The 14,517-nt window shown below is 41.6% G+C and overlaps 1 protein-coding gene across 1 annotated transcript in view; it reads left to right on the top strand.

Moving 5' to 3' along the window:
• The window catches only part of dnah5 (dynein, axonemal, heavy chain 5), a 366,123-nt gene that overhangs the window by 278,042 nt on the left and 73,564 nt on the right, over nt 1-14,517 (top strand). Inside the window, exon 71 of the mRNA XM_034175262.1 lies at nt 4,708-4,863. Within this exon, the coding sequence (XP_034031153.1) occupies nt 4,708-4,863 (156 nt within the window). The remainder of the gene's footprint in view (nt 1-4,707; nt 4,864-14,517) is intronic.

Genomic DNA, 14,517 nt, shown 5'->3' with positions numbered 1-14,517 from the left:
CACGTCTGTAGTCATGAAGACCTTCGAACGCCTGGTTTTATCCCACCTGAAGGCCATCACCGACCCCCTCCTGGACCCCCTGCAGTTTGCCTACAGAGCCAACAGGTCTGTAGATGATGCCATAAACCTGGCCCTGCACTCCATCCTGCAGCACCTGGACTCCCCAGGAACCTACGCTAGGATCCTGTTTGTGGACTTCAGCTCTGCATTCAACACCATCCTTCCAGCTTTGCTACAGGACAAGCTTTCTCTGCTCCATGTGCCCAACTCCACCTGCAGGTGGATCACAGACTTCCTGACGGACCGGAGTCAGCGTGTGAGGCTGGGAAAAAATGTCTCGAACACTCGGGTTCTCAGCACAGGATCTCCACAGGGCTGTGTCCTTTCCCCTCTGCTCTTCTCCCTGTACACTAACTGCTGCACCTCCAGCCACGACTCTGTAAAGCTCATCAAGTTTGCGGACGACACCACCCTCATCGGACTCATTTCGGATGGGGATGAGTCTGCCTACAGGAGGGAGGTGGACCGGCTGGTGACCTGGTGCAGCAGCAACAACTTGGAGCTCAACGCCCAGAAAACAGTGGAGATGATCGTGGACTTCAGGAAAGCCACAGCCCCCCCGCCCTCCCTCGCCCTCACCAACAGCCCCATCACCACTGTGGTCTGTCACCGCTTCCTCTGCACCACCATCACCCAGGACCTCAAGTGGGAGTCAACCATCAGCTCCCTCATCAAGAAGGCCCAGCAGAGGATGTACTTCCTGCGGCAGCTAAAGAAGGCCAAGCTGCCTGTCCAGCTGATGGTGCAGTTCTACACGGCCATCATCGAGTCCATCCTCTGCTCCTCCATCACGGTGTGGTACGCCGGGGCCACAGCCAGGGACAGACACAGACTGCAGCGCATTGTGGCCTCTGCTGAGAAGGTGATCGGCTGTAGCCTTCCATCTCTCCACGACCTACACGTCTCCAGGACTCTGGGCCGAGCAGGTCGGATCACAGCTGACCCTTCTCACCCTGCACACGGTCTGTTCAAACCACTCCCCTCGGGCAGGAGGCTACGGTCCATCCGGACCAGAACCTCCCGCCATAAGAACAGTTTCTTCCCCTCTGCCGTTAGACTCATGAACTCCTCATAACTCAGTCACCTTAAGCTTAACTCTGTCACTTTATCATTTTATCACGGGTCACTTTAGACAGTGTACTTTGGTTTTTAATTACACTCCTCCCACTGCACTGTTTTTTCTGTTTCTCTGTTTTTCTGTTGCACACAGCCTTTCATATTTCATATTTCTTTTTTTTTAATCTTAGATTTTATCTTATTTTGACACATATGTTATATTTTATCTTAGCATTTTATCTCTTCTTAATGTTGCACCATTGTACCAAAGCAAATTCCTAGTCTGTGAATCCTGTTCACTGGCAATGGCAATAAACTTCTTCTGATTCTGATTCTGATTCTTAAACCCATTTCATAAGTGATCTCATCCGACCAACTATTCTTCAAAAATGGCCCTTCGTCAAAGTGGTGTGTTATTAGATTTGCTAAGATTATCCTTTGTAGCTTGAGATGAAAGATGGCACAGTCTTTAAATTTGAAAGAAACCCTTTCCTCATTTCTTCATCTTCTGAATGCATCATTTGTCAAATCGTGTCATTTGGCAATAAACGTGATCACAGCTGTGATCAGCTGATGAGGCTATTGTGCAAAGAATTCAGAATCTATTTTTTGTCATTTTACACAAAACATTTGCAATTTGCACTCATTGGGCCTCATGTATCAACGTTGCGTACGGCGATATTTGAGCGTATATGGGGTGTACACCAAAACGGCTGCGCTACTTGGCATTTTATCAATGTGGTCGTTGGCGTACGCTGCGCTGAAAATATACACCAGGTCGAGAGGTGGCGTAAATTATACACCAAAATGAACCAGTGCTGGAATCCACATAAAAATGAAGATGATCAACATGATAAACAGTGCCATTATACAAATCAATGCATATGTTAGATAAATAACACTTTCCTGATTATACTACATAATAATCAATACAAATCCCGCTTTTGCGGGATTGTTATGGAGCACGATCCGTGGTCACAGCGCTGACTGCAAAGACAGCGCTGCTCGCCTTTTTCTCCAGACTTCGAGCTTGGAGCCAGAGCAGCGCTGAGCTTAACTTCATGTGGTGTGATCGTTTTAGACTATGAAATTGATAATAACAACTGTAGTTTCGTCATTCCCTTAATTCGCCCGTGCTGCAATCAGGTTTTGTTGTCTCCATTCGGTTGTCACAATAAAAATAAATACAGAAATACATTTAAAAAATAAAGAAATCTGACAGATTAGGCATGTCTTATTAATTGAGCGAGCAAATATCCACGTCAAGAATTATTGACGTGAAAAGAGAATACAGTGGTCCCTCGCTATAATGCCGTTCACCTCGGAGTCTCGCGGAGTATTTAGTCCAATTTTGCATGCCTTTTTTTTAGTGTTCTGTGTTCTGCGTATCTGTTTATAAGAATCTTGTTGCCCAGAAGAGAAAAGAGCACCAACAACTACTCATAACTGTGTTTGTCACTCAGAAACAAACACCTGCTGCAGCCAGGTGTGAGTGGAAAAGGCGCAGCGTCAGGACGCAGAGGCCCGATCTGTGAAATACTGGTGAGTCATTATTAATAATTTCTTATGTGTCCGACCTCGTTCGTTGATTGTTAAAATTAATTCGTTAGTTCTAAATGCCATCATAATTAATTATAGGAAAACGTTCTGTTTTTATTTCTCAAATGTTTGGGCCTGAAAACAGTTTGGTCTTATTTTCCTACTAAGGTTTGAACTTTGAGAGTGTTTATACACGAGAGAAAAGTGAGAAAATGTTCATGCGTGATTGAGAAAGTGTATAAACTGTGTAGTGAGGGGTTTTACAGCTTTGAAACGTCTGTAATAATTGTAAAAAATAACGCTGCCTAACGTCGCGGTTTCGCGTATTTCGGGCTATTTTTTAGAACGGAACTCCAGCGATTAATGAGGGACCACTGTAACACTTTATTGATTATATACTACAAAACAATTGATATGACAGCCGCTTTTGACGCTCTATTGGCACGCGTCGTGATTGGTGGAGTTCTTTTTCATTGCCGTCTTCCTGGCTTTCATGTCGTAAAATGAGGGTGTGTCTGAAGCAGAGTCTGAATATTTATGGACGTGTTTATTATAATTACGATCGTTTCCACATGCCACATTTATCAAGGTCACGTCAGGCGTACGCCAGAAATGGGCAGGTGCGCACTGCTTGATACATGTCACGGCAACTTTGGTGTATTTCAAATTTACGCCACAAGTGCGCAACATTGATACATGTTGCGCATATCAACTCACTACACAGTTTATACACTTTCTCAATCAGGCATGAACATTTTCTCACTTTTCTCTCATGTGTAAACACTCTCAAAGTTCAAACCTTAATAGGAAAATAATACCAAACTGTTTTCAGGCCCAAACCTTTGTTTGAGAAATAAAAATAGAACATTTTCCTATAAATAATTATGATGGCATTTAGAACTAACGAATTCATTTTAACGATCAACGAACGAGGTCGGACACATAAGAAATTATTAATAGTGACTCACCAGTATTTCACAGATCGGGCCTCTGTGTCCTGGCGCTGCGCCTTTTCCCACTCACACCTGGCTGCAGGTGTTTGTTTCCGTGTGACAAACACAGTTATGAGTAGTTGTTGGTGCTCTTTTCTCTTCTGGGCAACAAGATTCTTATAAACAGATACACAGAACACAGAACACTGTAAAAAAAAAAAAAAAAGGCATGCAAAATTGGACTAAATACTCCGCGAGACTCTGAGGCCACGACAGGTGAACGGCGTTATAGCGAGGGACCACTATATTCTCTTTTCACATGTCAATAATTCTTGACATGTGGATATTTGCTCGCTAAATTAATAAGACACGCCTAATCTGTCACATTTCTTTATTTTTTAAATGTATTTCTGTATTTATTTTATTGTGACAACCGAATGGAGACGACAAAACCTGATTGCAGCACGGTCGAATTAAGGGAATGACGAAACTACAGTTGTTATTATGAATTTCATAGTCTAAAACGATCACACCACATGAAGTTAAGCTCAGCGCTGCTCTGGCTCCAGGCTCGAAGTCTGGAGGAAAAAGGCGAGCAGCGCTGTCTTTGCAGTCAGCGCTGTGACCACAGATCGTGCTCCATAACAATCCCGCAAAAGCGGGATTTGTATTGATTATTATGTAGTATAATCAGGAAAGTGTTATTTATGTAACATATGCATTGATTTGTATAATGGCACTGTTTATCATGTTGATCATCTTCATTTTTATGTGGATTCCAGCGCTGGTTATTTTGGTGTATAATTTACGCCACCTCTCGACCTGGTGTATATTTTCAGCGCAGCGTACGCCAACGACCACATTGATAAATGCCAAGTAGCGCAGCCGTTTTGGCGTACACCCCATATACACTCAAATATCGCTGTACGCAACGTTGATACATGAGGCCCATTAAGACAATGTTTTTACTGTAATATATGGCCTATATACGTATATTGAAGATTTAGAAAGTTGGATTACAATTTGCTCATGGAAAGTTGATGTACAGAAAACAATTTTCAAAACTATAATCACTTTTCATGTCCATTTATTAATAGTAACTGTCATTCTCTGATGCCAGGTCACCTCACTGAATCACAAGTACTTCAGAAATCATCTAGAGGACAGTTTGTCTCTTGGACGCCCCCTGTTGATTGAGGACATAGGAGAGGAGCTTGACCCTGCCCTAGACAACATCCTTGAGAAAAACTTCATCAAGACTGGCACCACTTACAAGGTAAATGTTTTAAAAATACAATCCTAAGAACTTTACATGTGTCAATTTGTTGGTGAGCCAAGGAATTTGGGCTGTTGACTGTTCTAGCCATCTGCATAAACTGGAGCTCCTCGCTAGTTTAAATGGCTGGACCCAAATTAAGTCTCCTAGATCTTACCAAATCAACCTTACAGAAAAACTGGCAGTGACATTCATATATCTCTTGGTGCTCAGCCTTTGAGGTTGAGATAGGGTCCTGCTACTTCCTGTATTGCTGTATGGTTGGGAAACTTGAACAGTAACCAGTAACTTTGCATGACACTGGATATCTTTGACACTCTTGTGTACCACTGGAATGACTTTGTGCCAAACAAAGTTGTTCATTGTGAATCAGGGGAGGCATATCACTTGCGTGATAAGGGAATATCAGCTATGATGTTTTGGCCATGTGACACAGTTCTCTTTGCAAGATCCAATGTGCAGCTGCCTCAATGCTGAGGACCCCAGCAACAGGAAAAGACCACGTTTCACATTGCTGCAGCAGAAAGATGCCTACTTTCAAGAAGTGGAGATGGACTAATTGTCTGCCTTAATGGTTGCTACCCAGGACTCAGATGTTCTGCGGTGGGATGGATGCAGCAACACACATTCCATCGGTTCATGCTGACACACCTGACTAGTGCAGCAGATAACCAAAACAATCGTTCAGTTAGTGATGAAAGCATGAAATTTGGCACAGATATTCTAAATTAACTGTTTCTTTTCAGATATGGAGACATCCTGGAGTTGACCTCTGATGAGCTTCGGGGGTCAATAAAGAATTACACAGGGGTCAAAATTTAAAAAAGTTCCAATCATATTGAAAACTATACCACACTATTTGTCTGATCATAGGGATTCCAAAAACGTATAGTTTGGACTATCTATGACTGAATGTTCTGGAGTTATGGGGTAAAAACAGCAAAAATAGTGACAAAGGTCAGTTTCAGTTTGTACATATGTTAAACTTGCTCCAATTTTGGTAAAAAAAAAAAAAAAAAATGCAAATTATTGGTTGAGTTAATAGCATACGTACACATGATTTATTTCAAGAAGGTAGGTGTTTCTTGTTCTTATGTTCCAACCAGTCTGCAGTACATGAAATAAACTGCATCAAACAACTGTCATTTGAAGCATGATGATGATGGATGTCATTTGTGGAGATTTTCAGTCATCTAGGTTGTAGTATCCAAGTAGGTTAAGTCAGGCCAACTGGACTTGTTTATTTGAAAATATTTCCCTCTCTGCCATAGACTGGCATCCTGTCCAGAGTGTATCCCACCTCATGCTCTATGACTGCTGGGATAGGCTCCAGCCCACTCGCTCTAACTACATCTAGGAAATTCTAACATATTTCCCACTGAATTCTTTAGTGAAACTGCAAATAATACAGCTTGAGCCAGATTGGGTTTGCATGCTTGTATAGGAAGAGCCGGATTTGAAAAACAGGTCTGACTGCTATCCGGCTAGAAAGCAATCCAGATTGAATCCAGCTCGAGCCAGACTGCCAACCTTAGACTGAATGGGGCCAAAGGAAGGCATCGAGAGTTGGTCATCACTGGAGGTCACTTGAGTTCACGTGTAAACTACCATTGTTCTTAGAGGAGAGGTGAGAATCATCTTTGAGTCTCTGCAGTGAAGATAAACGGATAGAATTATCGGTGGGATGGAGGTGGTATCTCAGCCCCAATTTTCAGTTTCAGTTTCAATTCATTTTCATTTACAGTGAGGAAAATAAGTATTTGAACACCCTGTGGTTTTGCAAGTTCTCCCACTTAGAAATCATGGAGGGGTCTGAAATTTTCATCTTAGGTGCATGTCCACTGTGAGAGACATAATCAAAAAAAATAAATAAATAAAAAATCCGGAAATCACAATGTATGATTTTTTTAATAATTTATTTGTATGTTACAGCTGCAAATAAGTATTTGAACCCCTACCAACTAGCAAGAATTCTGGCTCACACAGACCTGTTAATTTTTCTTTAAGAAGCCCTCTTATTCTGCACTCTTTACCTGTATTAATTGCACCTGTTTGAACTTGTTACCTGTATAAAAGACACCTGTTCACACACTCAATCAATCACACTCCAACCTGTCCACCATAGCCAAGACCAAAGAGCTGTCTAAGGACACCAGGGACAAAACTGTAGACCTGCACAAGGCTGGGATGGACTACAGGACAACAGGCAAGCAGCTTGGTAGAAGACAACAACTGTTATGATTATTTATTAGAAAGTGGAAGAAACACAAGATGACTGTCAATCTCCCTCAGTCTGGGATTCCATGCAAGATCTCACTTTGTGGGGTAAGGATGATTCTGAGAAAGCTCAGAACTACACAGGAGGACCTGGTCAATGAACTTAAGAGAGCTGGGACCACAGTCACAAAGATTACATTAGTAACACATGATGCTGTCATGGTTTAAAATCCTGCAGGGCAGCAAGGTCCCCCTGCTCAAGCCAGCACATGTCCAGGCCCATTTGAAGTTCACCAGTGACCATCTGGATGATCCAGAGGAGGCATGGGAGAAGGTCATGTGGTCAGATGAGCCCACAATAGAGCTTTTTGGAATCAACTCCACTTACCATGTTTAGAGGATTGTTGTGTGGGCTGCTGAAGAGGAGGTACTGCTGGCCCACCACCAGAAGGCGCCCTGCCTGAAGTGCGGGCTTCAGGCACCAGAGGGCGCTGCCGCCTCAGGAACAAGCCGTGGTGACAGCTGTCACCCATCATCCGTGACAGCTGTCACTAATCAACACATCTGGTATAAAAGCAGGAAGACACCTCCACCAAACTGCCGAGATATCATCTTCATCTGGAGGTAATACTCTCAGCCCTTTTTGTGAGATTTATAAATCTGTTATTGTGAGTGTTTGCAGGAGAACTGGTCGTTTTTGCGGAGGCTGTGCAAGACGGCGCTCCTTTTCATCTGAGACCGCTGCAACGTGTTGAGTGAGAGGTGGAGGTGGCATTCCCACCATTGTTACTGGGTGTTCACACACCCACCCTTTGACTGTCTTTTGCTTTCTGCCAGCAGTACCAGATCCGACACGCCGGGAATGTGGCCACCTGGGGACTCCGGGCCTTGGCAGCTCCAGTATTCCTCGGGTTCAGGTGGCGGTGGAAATCGTGTGGTTCCGGTTCGTTTCCAGACGGGCGTCTCCTATCGTCGAGCCTGCCCACACGACACCTTTATTAATTGACTGTTGCACATTCTGAATCTGCTGTGTTTGGTTGTGATATTCACAACAGTAAAGTGTTATAATTTGACTCCTTCCATTGTCCGTTTATTTACGCCCCCTGTTGTGGGTCCGTGTCACTACACTTTCCCAACAAGGATGAGAACAACCCCAAGAAAACCATCCCAACCGTGAAGCATGGGGGTAGAAACATCATACTCTGGGGGTGCTCTTCTGCAAAGGGGACAGGACGACTGCACCGTATTGAAGGGAGGATGGATGGGGTCATGTATTGCGAAATTTTGGCAAACAACCTCCTTCCCTCAGTAAGAGCATTGAAGATGGGTCATGGCTGGGTCTTCCAGCATGACAATGACCTCAAACACACAGCCAGGACAACTAAGGAGGGGCTCCATAAGAAGCATTTCAAGGTCTTGGATTGGCCTGGCCAGTCTCCAGACCTGAACTCAATCGAAAATCTTTGGAGGGAGCTGAAACTCCAACCCTGAAAGATTTGGAGAAGATCTGTATGGAGGAGTGAAGCAAAATCCCTGCTGCAGTGTGTGAAAACTTGGTCAAGAACTACAGGAAATGTTTGACCTCTGTAATTGCAAACAAAGGCTACTGTACCAAATATTAACATTGATTTTCACAGGTGTTCAAATACTTATCTGCAGCAGTAACATACAAATAAATTATTAAAAAATCATACATTGCGATTTCCGGAATTTTTTTTTTAGATTATGTCTCTCACAGTGGACATGCACCTAAGATGAAAATTTCAGACCCCTCCATGATTTGTAAGTGGGAGAACTTACAAAATTGCAGGGTGTTCAAATACTTATTTTCCTCACTGTATATAACGCCAAATCACAACAGCGTTGCCTCAAGGCACTTCACACAAGTAAGGTCTAACCTTACTAACCTCCAGAGCAACAGTGATAAGGAAAGACTCCCTCAGAGGATGAAACCTTTGTTTAGAGGTTTTATCACTTTAACAAAGATGCCTCTTTCAAACCAGCCATTTTCCCTGTCTAAAATATGGACACTGCTACCAGATGTACCTCGGCATACTCTCACGAGCACCACTAGTTTAGCTTATGGCAAGCTAAACGTGGACGCCCTTCTTTTGGCCAAACAACTGTCCAGTTTCTTGGTATTCTGTGTTAGTACGCTCCTGCAGCTGACATGCTTGATGAATTCCTGCGCAAAAAGTAGTTCCCAGATAATTGTGTTATATTCCTGTGAGATAATGAGTACATCTCATCTAAATCAATTCTAAAATTTACCAGTAATAAAATTATAAAGATAACTGAAGTTTTAAGAGTGGCTGTAATAAATATTTAAGAAACTTAAAGTTTATGAGCATCTTCACCTGTTATTGCTCAAGCACATTGTAAACATTGACATGATGGAGTTTGATGCAGAAGAGTTCAGAAAGATACATTTGTAATGTTTTGATGACCATTTCCAAGTTGGCAATGACAGATTTGGGTGTTAACTTCATGTTAAAGAACAAGAAGCTGCACTGAAAGATCTATCATTCTGTATGTTGTCGCTCCAATGAGAGCAGCACGCTGTGCAGGGTGACAAAAGGAGTCCAGCGAGCTCAATCTATGGGTGAGCAGCTATCCCACAATGCCAAAATAGCAGAGATGTTGCTCCAACGAGAGCGGCACGCTGAGCAGGGTGGTACCTAGGTAGATGGCTGAGTCCTGACCTGCTCTCCTGTGTTGAACCATGTGTTTGTTGAGTGACTGTTTACTTTCTATGATGTTGAGCTCAGTGCACTCCTCACTGCACTGAACCTGCTCTTGTGGGTGTGTGGTCTCTGGGATGAACCAGTTTTTATTTGATAGTATAGCTTGGTTTGAAAAACACAGAAAAGTTGTGTGTGTTGAAAATACTCTGTAGTTTCTCACAAATTCCAGTCACATGTGATATTACAATGTTTTTCCTTTTCATCACCCACGTTCACCATTTTGGATGGTTGTTAGATCACCATGTTGCTACTTGAAGGTCAGGGTTGATATGAATTGCAAACATTATGTTAAACGTAGAGTTATTCTTAGCAAAAATGATCCCTAATTTGGTATCTCTCCCAGTGAATTGATTTAAAATTTCAAAATAGGCAATTTTCCTTGAACACATAAATGTGTTTTGTGAAGATTCCAGTGATAATTTCCACAAAACACAAGTGAGTCATTCAAAAATCTGTCTGTGCACTTTTCTCATTCAGTTGGCCCTGAATTTCACATGCTGCACTTCACAAGAACAGAGCTGAGATTTTTATTTTTTATTTTTATTTGTTGTTTTTAGTGTATTTTTTGAAACACTCCAATTCAAATTACACAAACTGAGTGAAAGAGGCAGAATGAAAGTCTGCTTTTCGTCATTTCACTCGCTCTCATTATCACCTCTACACTCTTTACTCAGGTTGACACAAGCTGAAAATGCAGTTCCCACTCTTCCTCATGTATGTACGGCCTCTCAAACACACACAGCATGTACATACAACTGTAGGCATACATGCACTCACTGTGGTAATTACCATTATTATACATATATTTGTTCCTCCCAGAATTGCATATAAGGACCAATCAAACTAAAAGCCTCTTGACAATGTAATGAGGGACCTGATTAAAGGTGTCAGTACTCTCGCTCCATGTCTGTCTCTGCCATCATCTCCTGGAAAGTTTTAATGTCTATTAATACCCTGGTGTGATGAAGGAGTGAACGTGCGTGCAGTAACGAGCTACAGGAGTAAATCTGCAGATGGGTAATTAGAAGTTATTCTGCTATGAGTAATTAAATGCAGATCAGATCAAATGTCAGATCACATGCTGCAAAACAAAAGAAAGCACACTCAGAGAAAACAGACTCATGTCAGTGCTGATCAGCTCACGGCATCTGCAGAGAAGTGTTTCCACGTAACCCCAGTAACTGGAATAGCATATAACTCTAATGCAGTGGTGGGCACAGATAACCAAAAAATTAACTTCGATAACAGATAATCAGATAACTGAAAAGTTATCATTGATAAAGATAAAATGATAAACCACCCAAAAATGTATCGGACGTTACAGATAACCGATAAATTCCAATATTGTCTCTGGTACATTTGCAACTACTAATAAACTGAATTTGAGTTTTAACACCACAGTAGCTTCTAGTAATATTAAAAGTGACCACAGACCCAAACAATGAGGCCACACTTTTGTCTTTGAACATCCTGCTCCTGCTGGAAGCTCTTGTTTACTACATGGATTCCAGCACAGAGGCAGCTCTCTATCAATCACAATGCTCCGGTCAGGCGGAGGTCTTGGAAAATAAAGTCTCAATAAGTAAATAACATTAATACCGATAGAATAACTCCATTAATGTCAGTTCTGTCATTTGTACAAAGTTAAAATATAATATATATCTTTTAATGTTGAATAATGCACTAATTCTGAGGTTTTGTAACAAACACAGACAGATCGCAAAGGATTCTGGGTAAAAGTGCCTCTGCTAAACACTGATTGGTTCAGTCATTCATTATGTAAACCAACACGTTAATGTGACGTGTGTCGTGTGTTTACAGATAAATGTGCTTTTGTAAAATATTCCATTTTTTATTTGTAAAAACAGGCATTTTTATGGAGCCCTGGAAGTGTCATCGCAAAATGTTTTGCATGTGGAGAGAATGTGCGCTCATTTTATTAGTGCCGTGCGCACGTTTTATGATGTTGTAAAATGTGCACTCAGTATTGTCTTGACACATAAATGTTGGCTTTACACTGTGCAAGTTTTGGTCCTTTTTCAGATGATTTTTCATTCGTGCGAGAATTTTTTGGACCGACTTTCAGGTTAATCGCACGTCCTGCATCGTGTAGCGTACATGGAGTAACAAGCTGCATTTAACATCTCACGACCACCTCCTGATCGCCGATCGTATGGTCGAATGAAAATCAAAGCTGTTTGATATTATTCTGGTTAGCCGTCGTGAGGTTATCCTGCTGCTGAGGGGCTACAAGCGTCCAATCGCTCGCACTGTGCCTGTGCAAACACCACTGAGCTGTCTTGTAATGTTATTTTTTGTTGTTGTTTTGTTTAGTTTTTAAACTTAATTTGTAAAAAAAAAAAAAAAAAAAAAAAAAGAAGCCATTTGCAAAGCCAAAAAGTTGATTTGACAACCATCTGATATAACCGGGGTCAAAATAAATAGAACACTGCCATCTACTGGTGCCCAGATGCTTAGTACTTAGGGTGAATACTGCCATGAACACTACTGGCCAGTAGATGACAGTAGAGGTCTGAAAAACTTGCCAAAACAAAATCCCAGATAATCCATGTCTGCTACATTTAAGATGCGTGGAATTTAACAAACGCAAATACAATAACGTCTATAAACCCAGAGAATATATTCACGAGAGTTTTAGGAACTAGAGTTTAATGCTGTTGTCCGTGGAGCCTGAACAGAGTGTCTGAAATGCATTTGTCCTGTCGTGAACATACTGAGATTAGACTAGCCTACCCATAATGCACTGCTGGGCACAGCATGTGCTCACAAAAACCTTAAAATTAACACATTACTTTAAAACTAAAACATATATCTGATATTTTCACTTTATATAACGTCAGACATGACAGTAATTTTAAATAACTTGCCAGTTATTATAATTCTATCAATAATTCTATCAAGATCTTTCCATGTGGTTTGGTTGAAGAATGCCCCATCTTTTTATGCCCTGCCATTGTGTACATAGTTTGAAGAGCATACTGTCCTCATGCTCACCTCTGTCTGCAAGGAAAAATGGAAAATGGTACTATGAACACAGTAATTCAAGAATAGTATGTGGTAAACATTTTATATTCGCATCACATGTACCTCATGGGGGAAGGTGAGGGGGTACTTGTACATTTGCATGCACATGTTTGCTTGTTAATGGAAAAGTGATGATCCAGATATTGTCGAAGCGGGCTTGTGACCAGAAAATCCTTGGTATGATTCCCTGTGAGACATGAAAATATGGCAAGATTCTTAATCTTGAAGTTGCGGAATGTGAAGGTGTGAATGTGAGGCATCGTTCTAAAGCGCTTTGTGCATTTGCATGAAATGGAAAAATGGTTGATATAGAAAGACTTTTCAATGTAGGTGAAAAGCTCTCTGAACACAGTAACACCACCAATGCACGGCATACTGAAACCATGTCCTTTATCAATGGGGCAGCGTAGTCTCTGGTGGGCAATAAAGGGGTTAAAGGAAAGAGCATATGACGCAATAACCATACTTCCGGGGACAGCCACATTATCATTACTCACACTAAATCTCACTAAAACTTACCGATGCATCCGCTTCCATTTGTCTTATCTCCCCTTCTCCACTAGCAACCCCCAAAAAAGCTGCATTTTTCGCGACTGCTTTGGTGATTGCAGCCGAAAACAAAACAGTTCACCATCTTTCCGTGTGAAGTGATGCTGTGTTTGTGTTGCGAAACAACAGACTGACCCAGACTGACTTCAAATTTGGCTAAATTAAGTACTTTTTGCATTTTGGATCAAGAAAGAATAGTAAAAGAATAGTACATGAACTCGTAGCGGGTATGCCATCTGGTGTTCAAAGAAATTTCAGTTACTGACCCAACAAGAAGTTAAAGTTCTTAATTGTTTCACCAAAACAGCACATCTAGGCTTGCATCTTGGATGTACCTTCTGGCAAATTCTAACTGAACTTTCAGGTCTTCTTTTTAAGAAAATCCTCCTCTATACCACTTCATCATGAAGCTGTATAACTGGGGATACAAAATATCCTCATACAAATCAACAATAATGGTAATAATAATATTAAAGCAAACAGAGCTCTGGTTTCTGAATAGTATCGGTATCAGCAGTTATCCAAGTTCAGGTATCGGAATTGGGTCGGAAGTGAAAAAATGTGGAACGGTGCATCCCTATTGTTAGTGTGATAACTGAAGAACCACTTGACCAATTTCATTCATATTTAGCATAAGGATGTACTTCGGTGATCTCACGACACCAGCCAATTATGGTGACCTTGGGATCAATTTTATGGTTGTAGCTAGATATTCAAGAAATTGTTATTGCCACTCTTGTTAGCATGATATCTCAAGAACCAGTTGACCAATTTCAGTCATGAGTGTATTTACGTGATCCCATGACACTAGTCGATTACAGTCACCTTGATGTCAATTTCAAGGTCACAGCAAGATATTCAAGATATTGTCACTACCACCCTTGTTTGTGTGATATCTCAAGAACCAGATGACCAATTTCATTCATGTTTAGCATAAGCGTGTACTTGGGTGATCCCCCAACACTTTGTATTACTGATTTGTGGGGAGATGTGCCATCTCCTGATGGCTCTTGTTTTAAATTGCCAGCATGTGAGCATGCTCAGTTATGTGGCAAAGTGATACAAGGCACATAACTACAAGTGGCTCATTTAAATACCA

Source organism: Thalassophryne amazonica, chromosome 7 (assembly GCF_902500255.1).
Source record: "Thalassophryne amazonica chromosome 7, fThaAma1.1, whole genome shotgun sequence".
Classification (NCBI taxonomy): domain Eukaryota; kingdom Metazoa; phylum Chordata; class Actinopteri; order Batrachoidiformes; family Batrachoididae; genus Thalassophryne; species Thalassophryne amazonica.
Note: the sequence above shows the minus strand (reverse complement) of the source record. Positions and strands in the feature narration are given on the sequence as shown.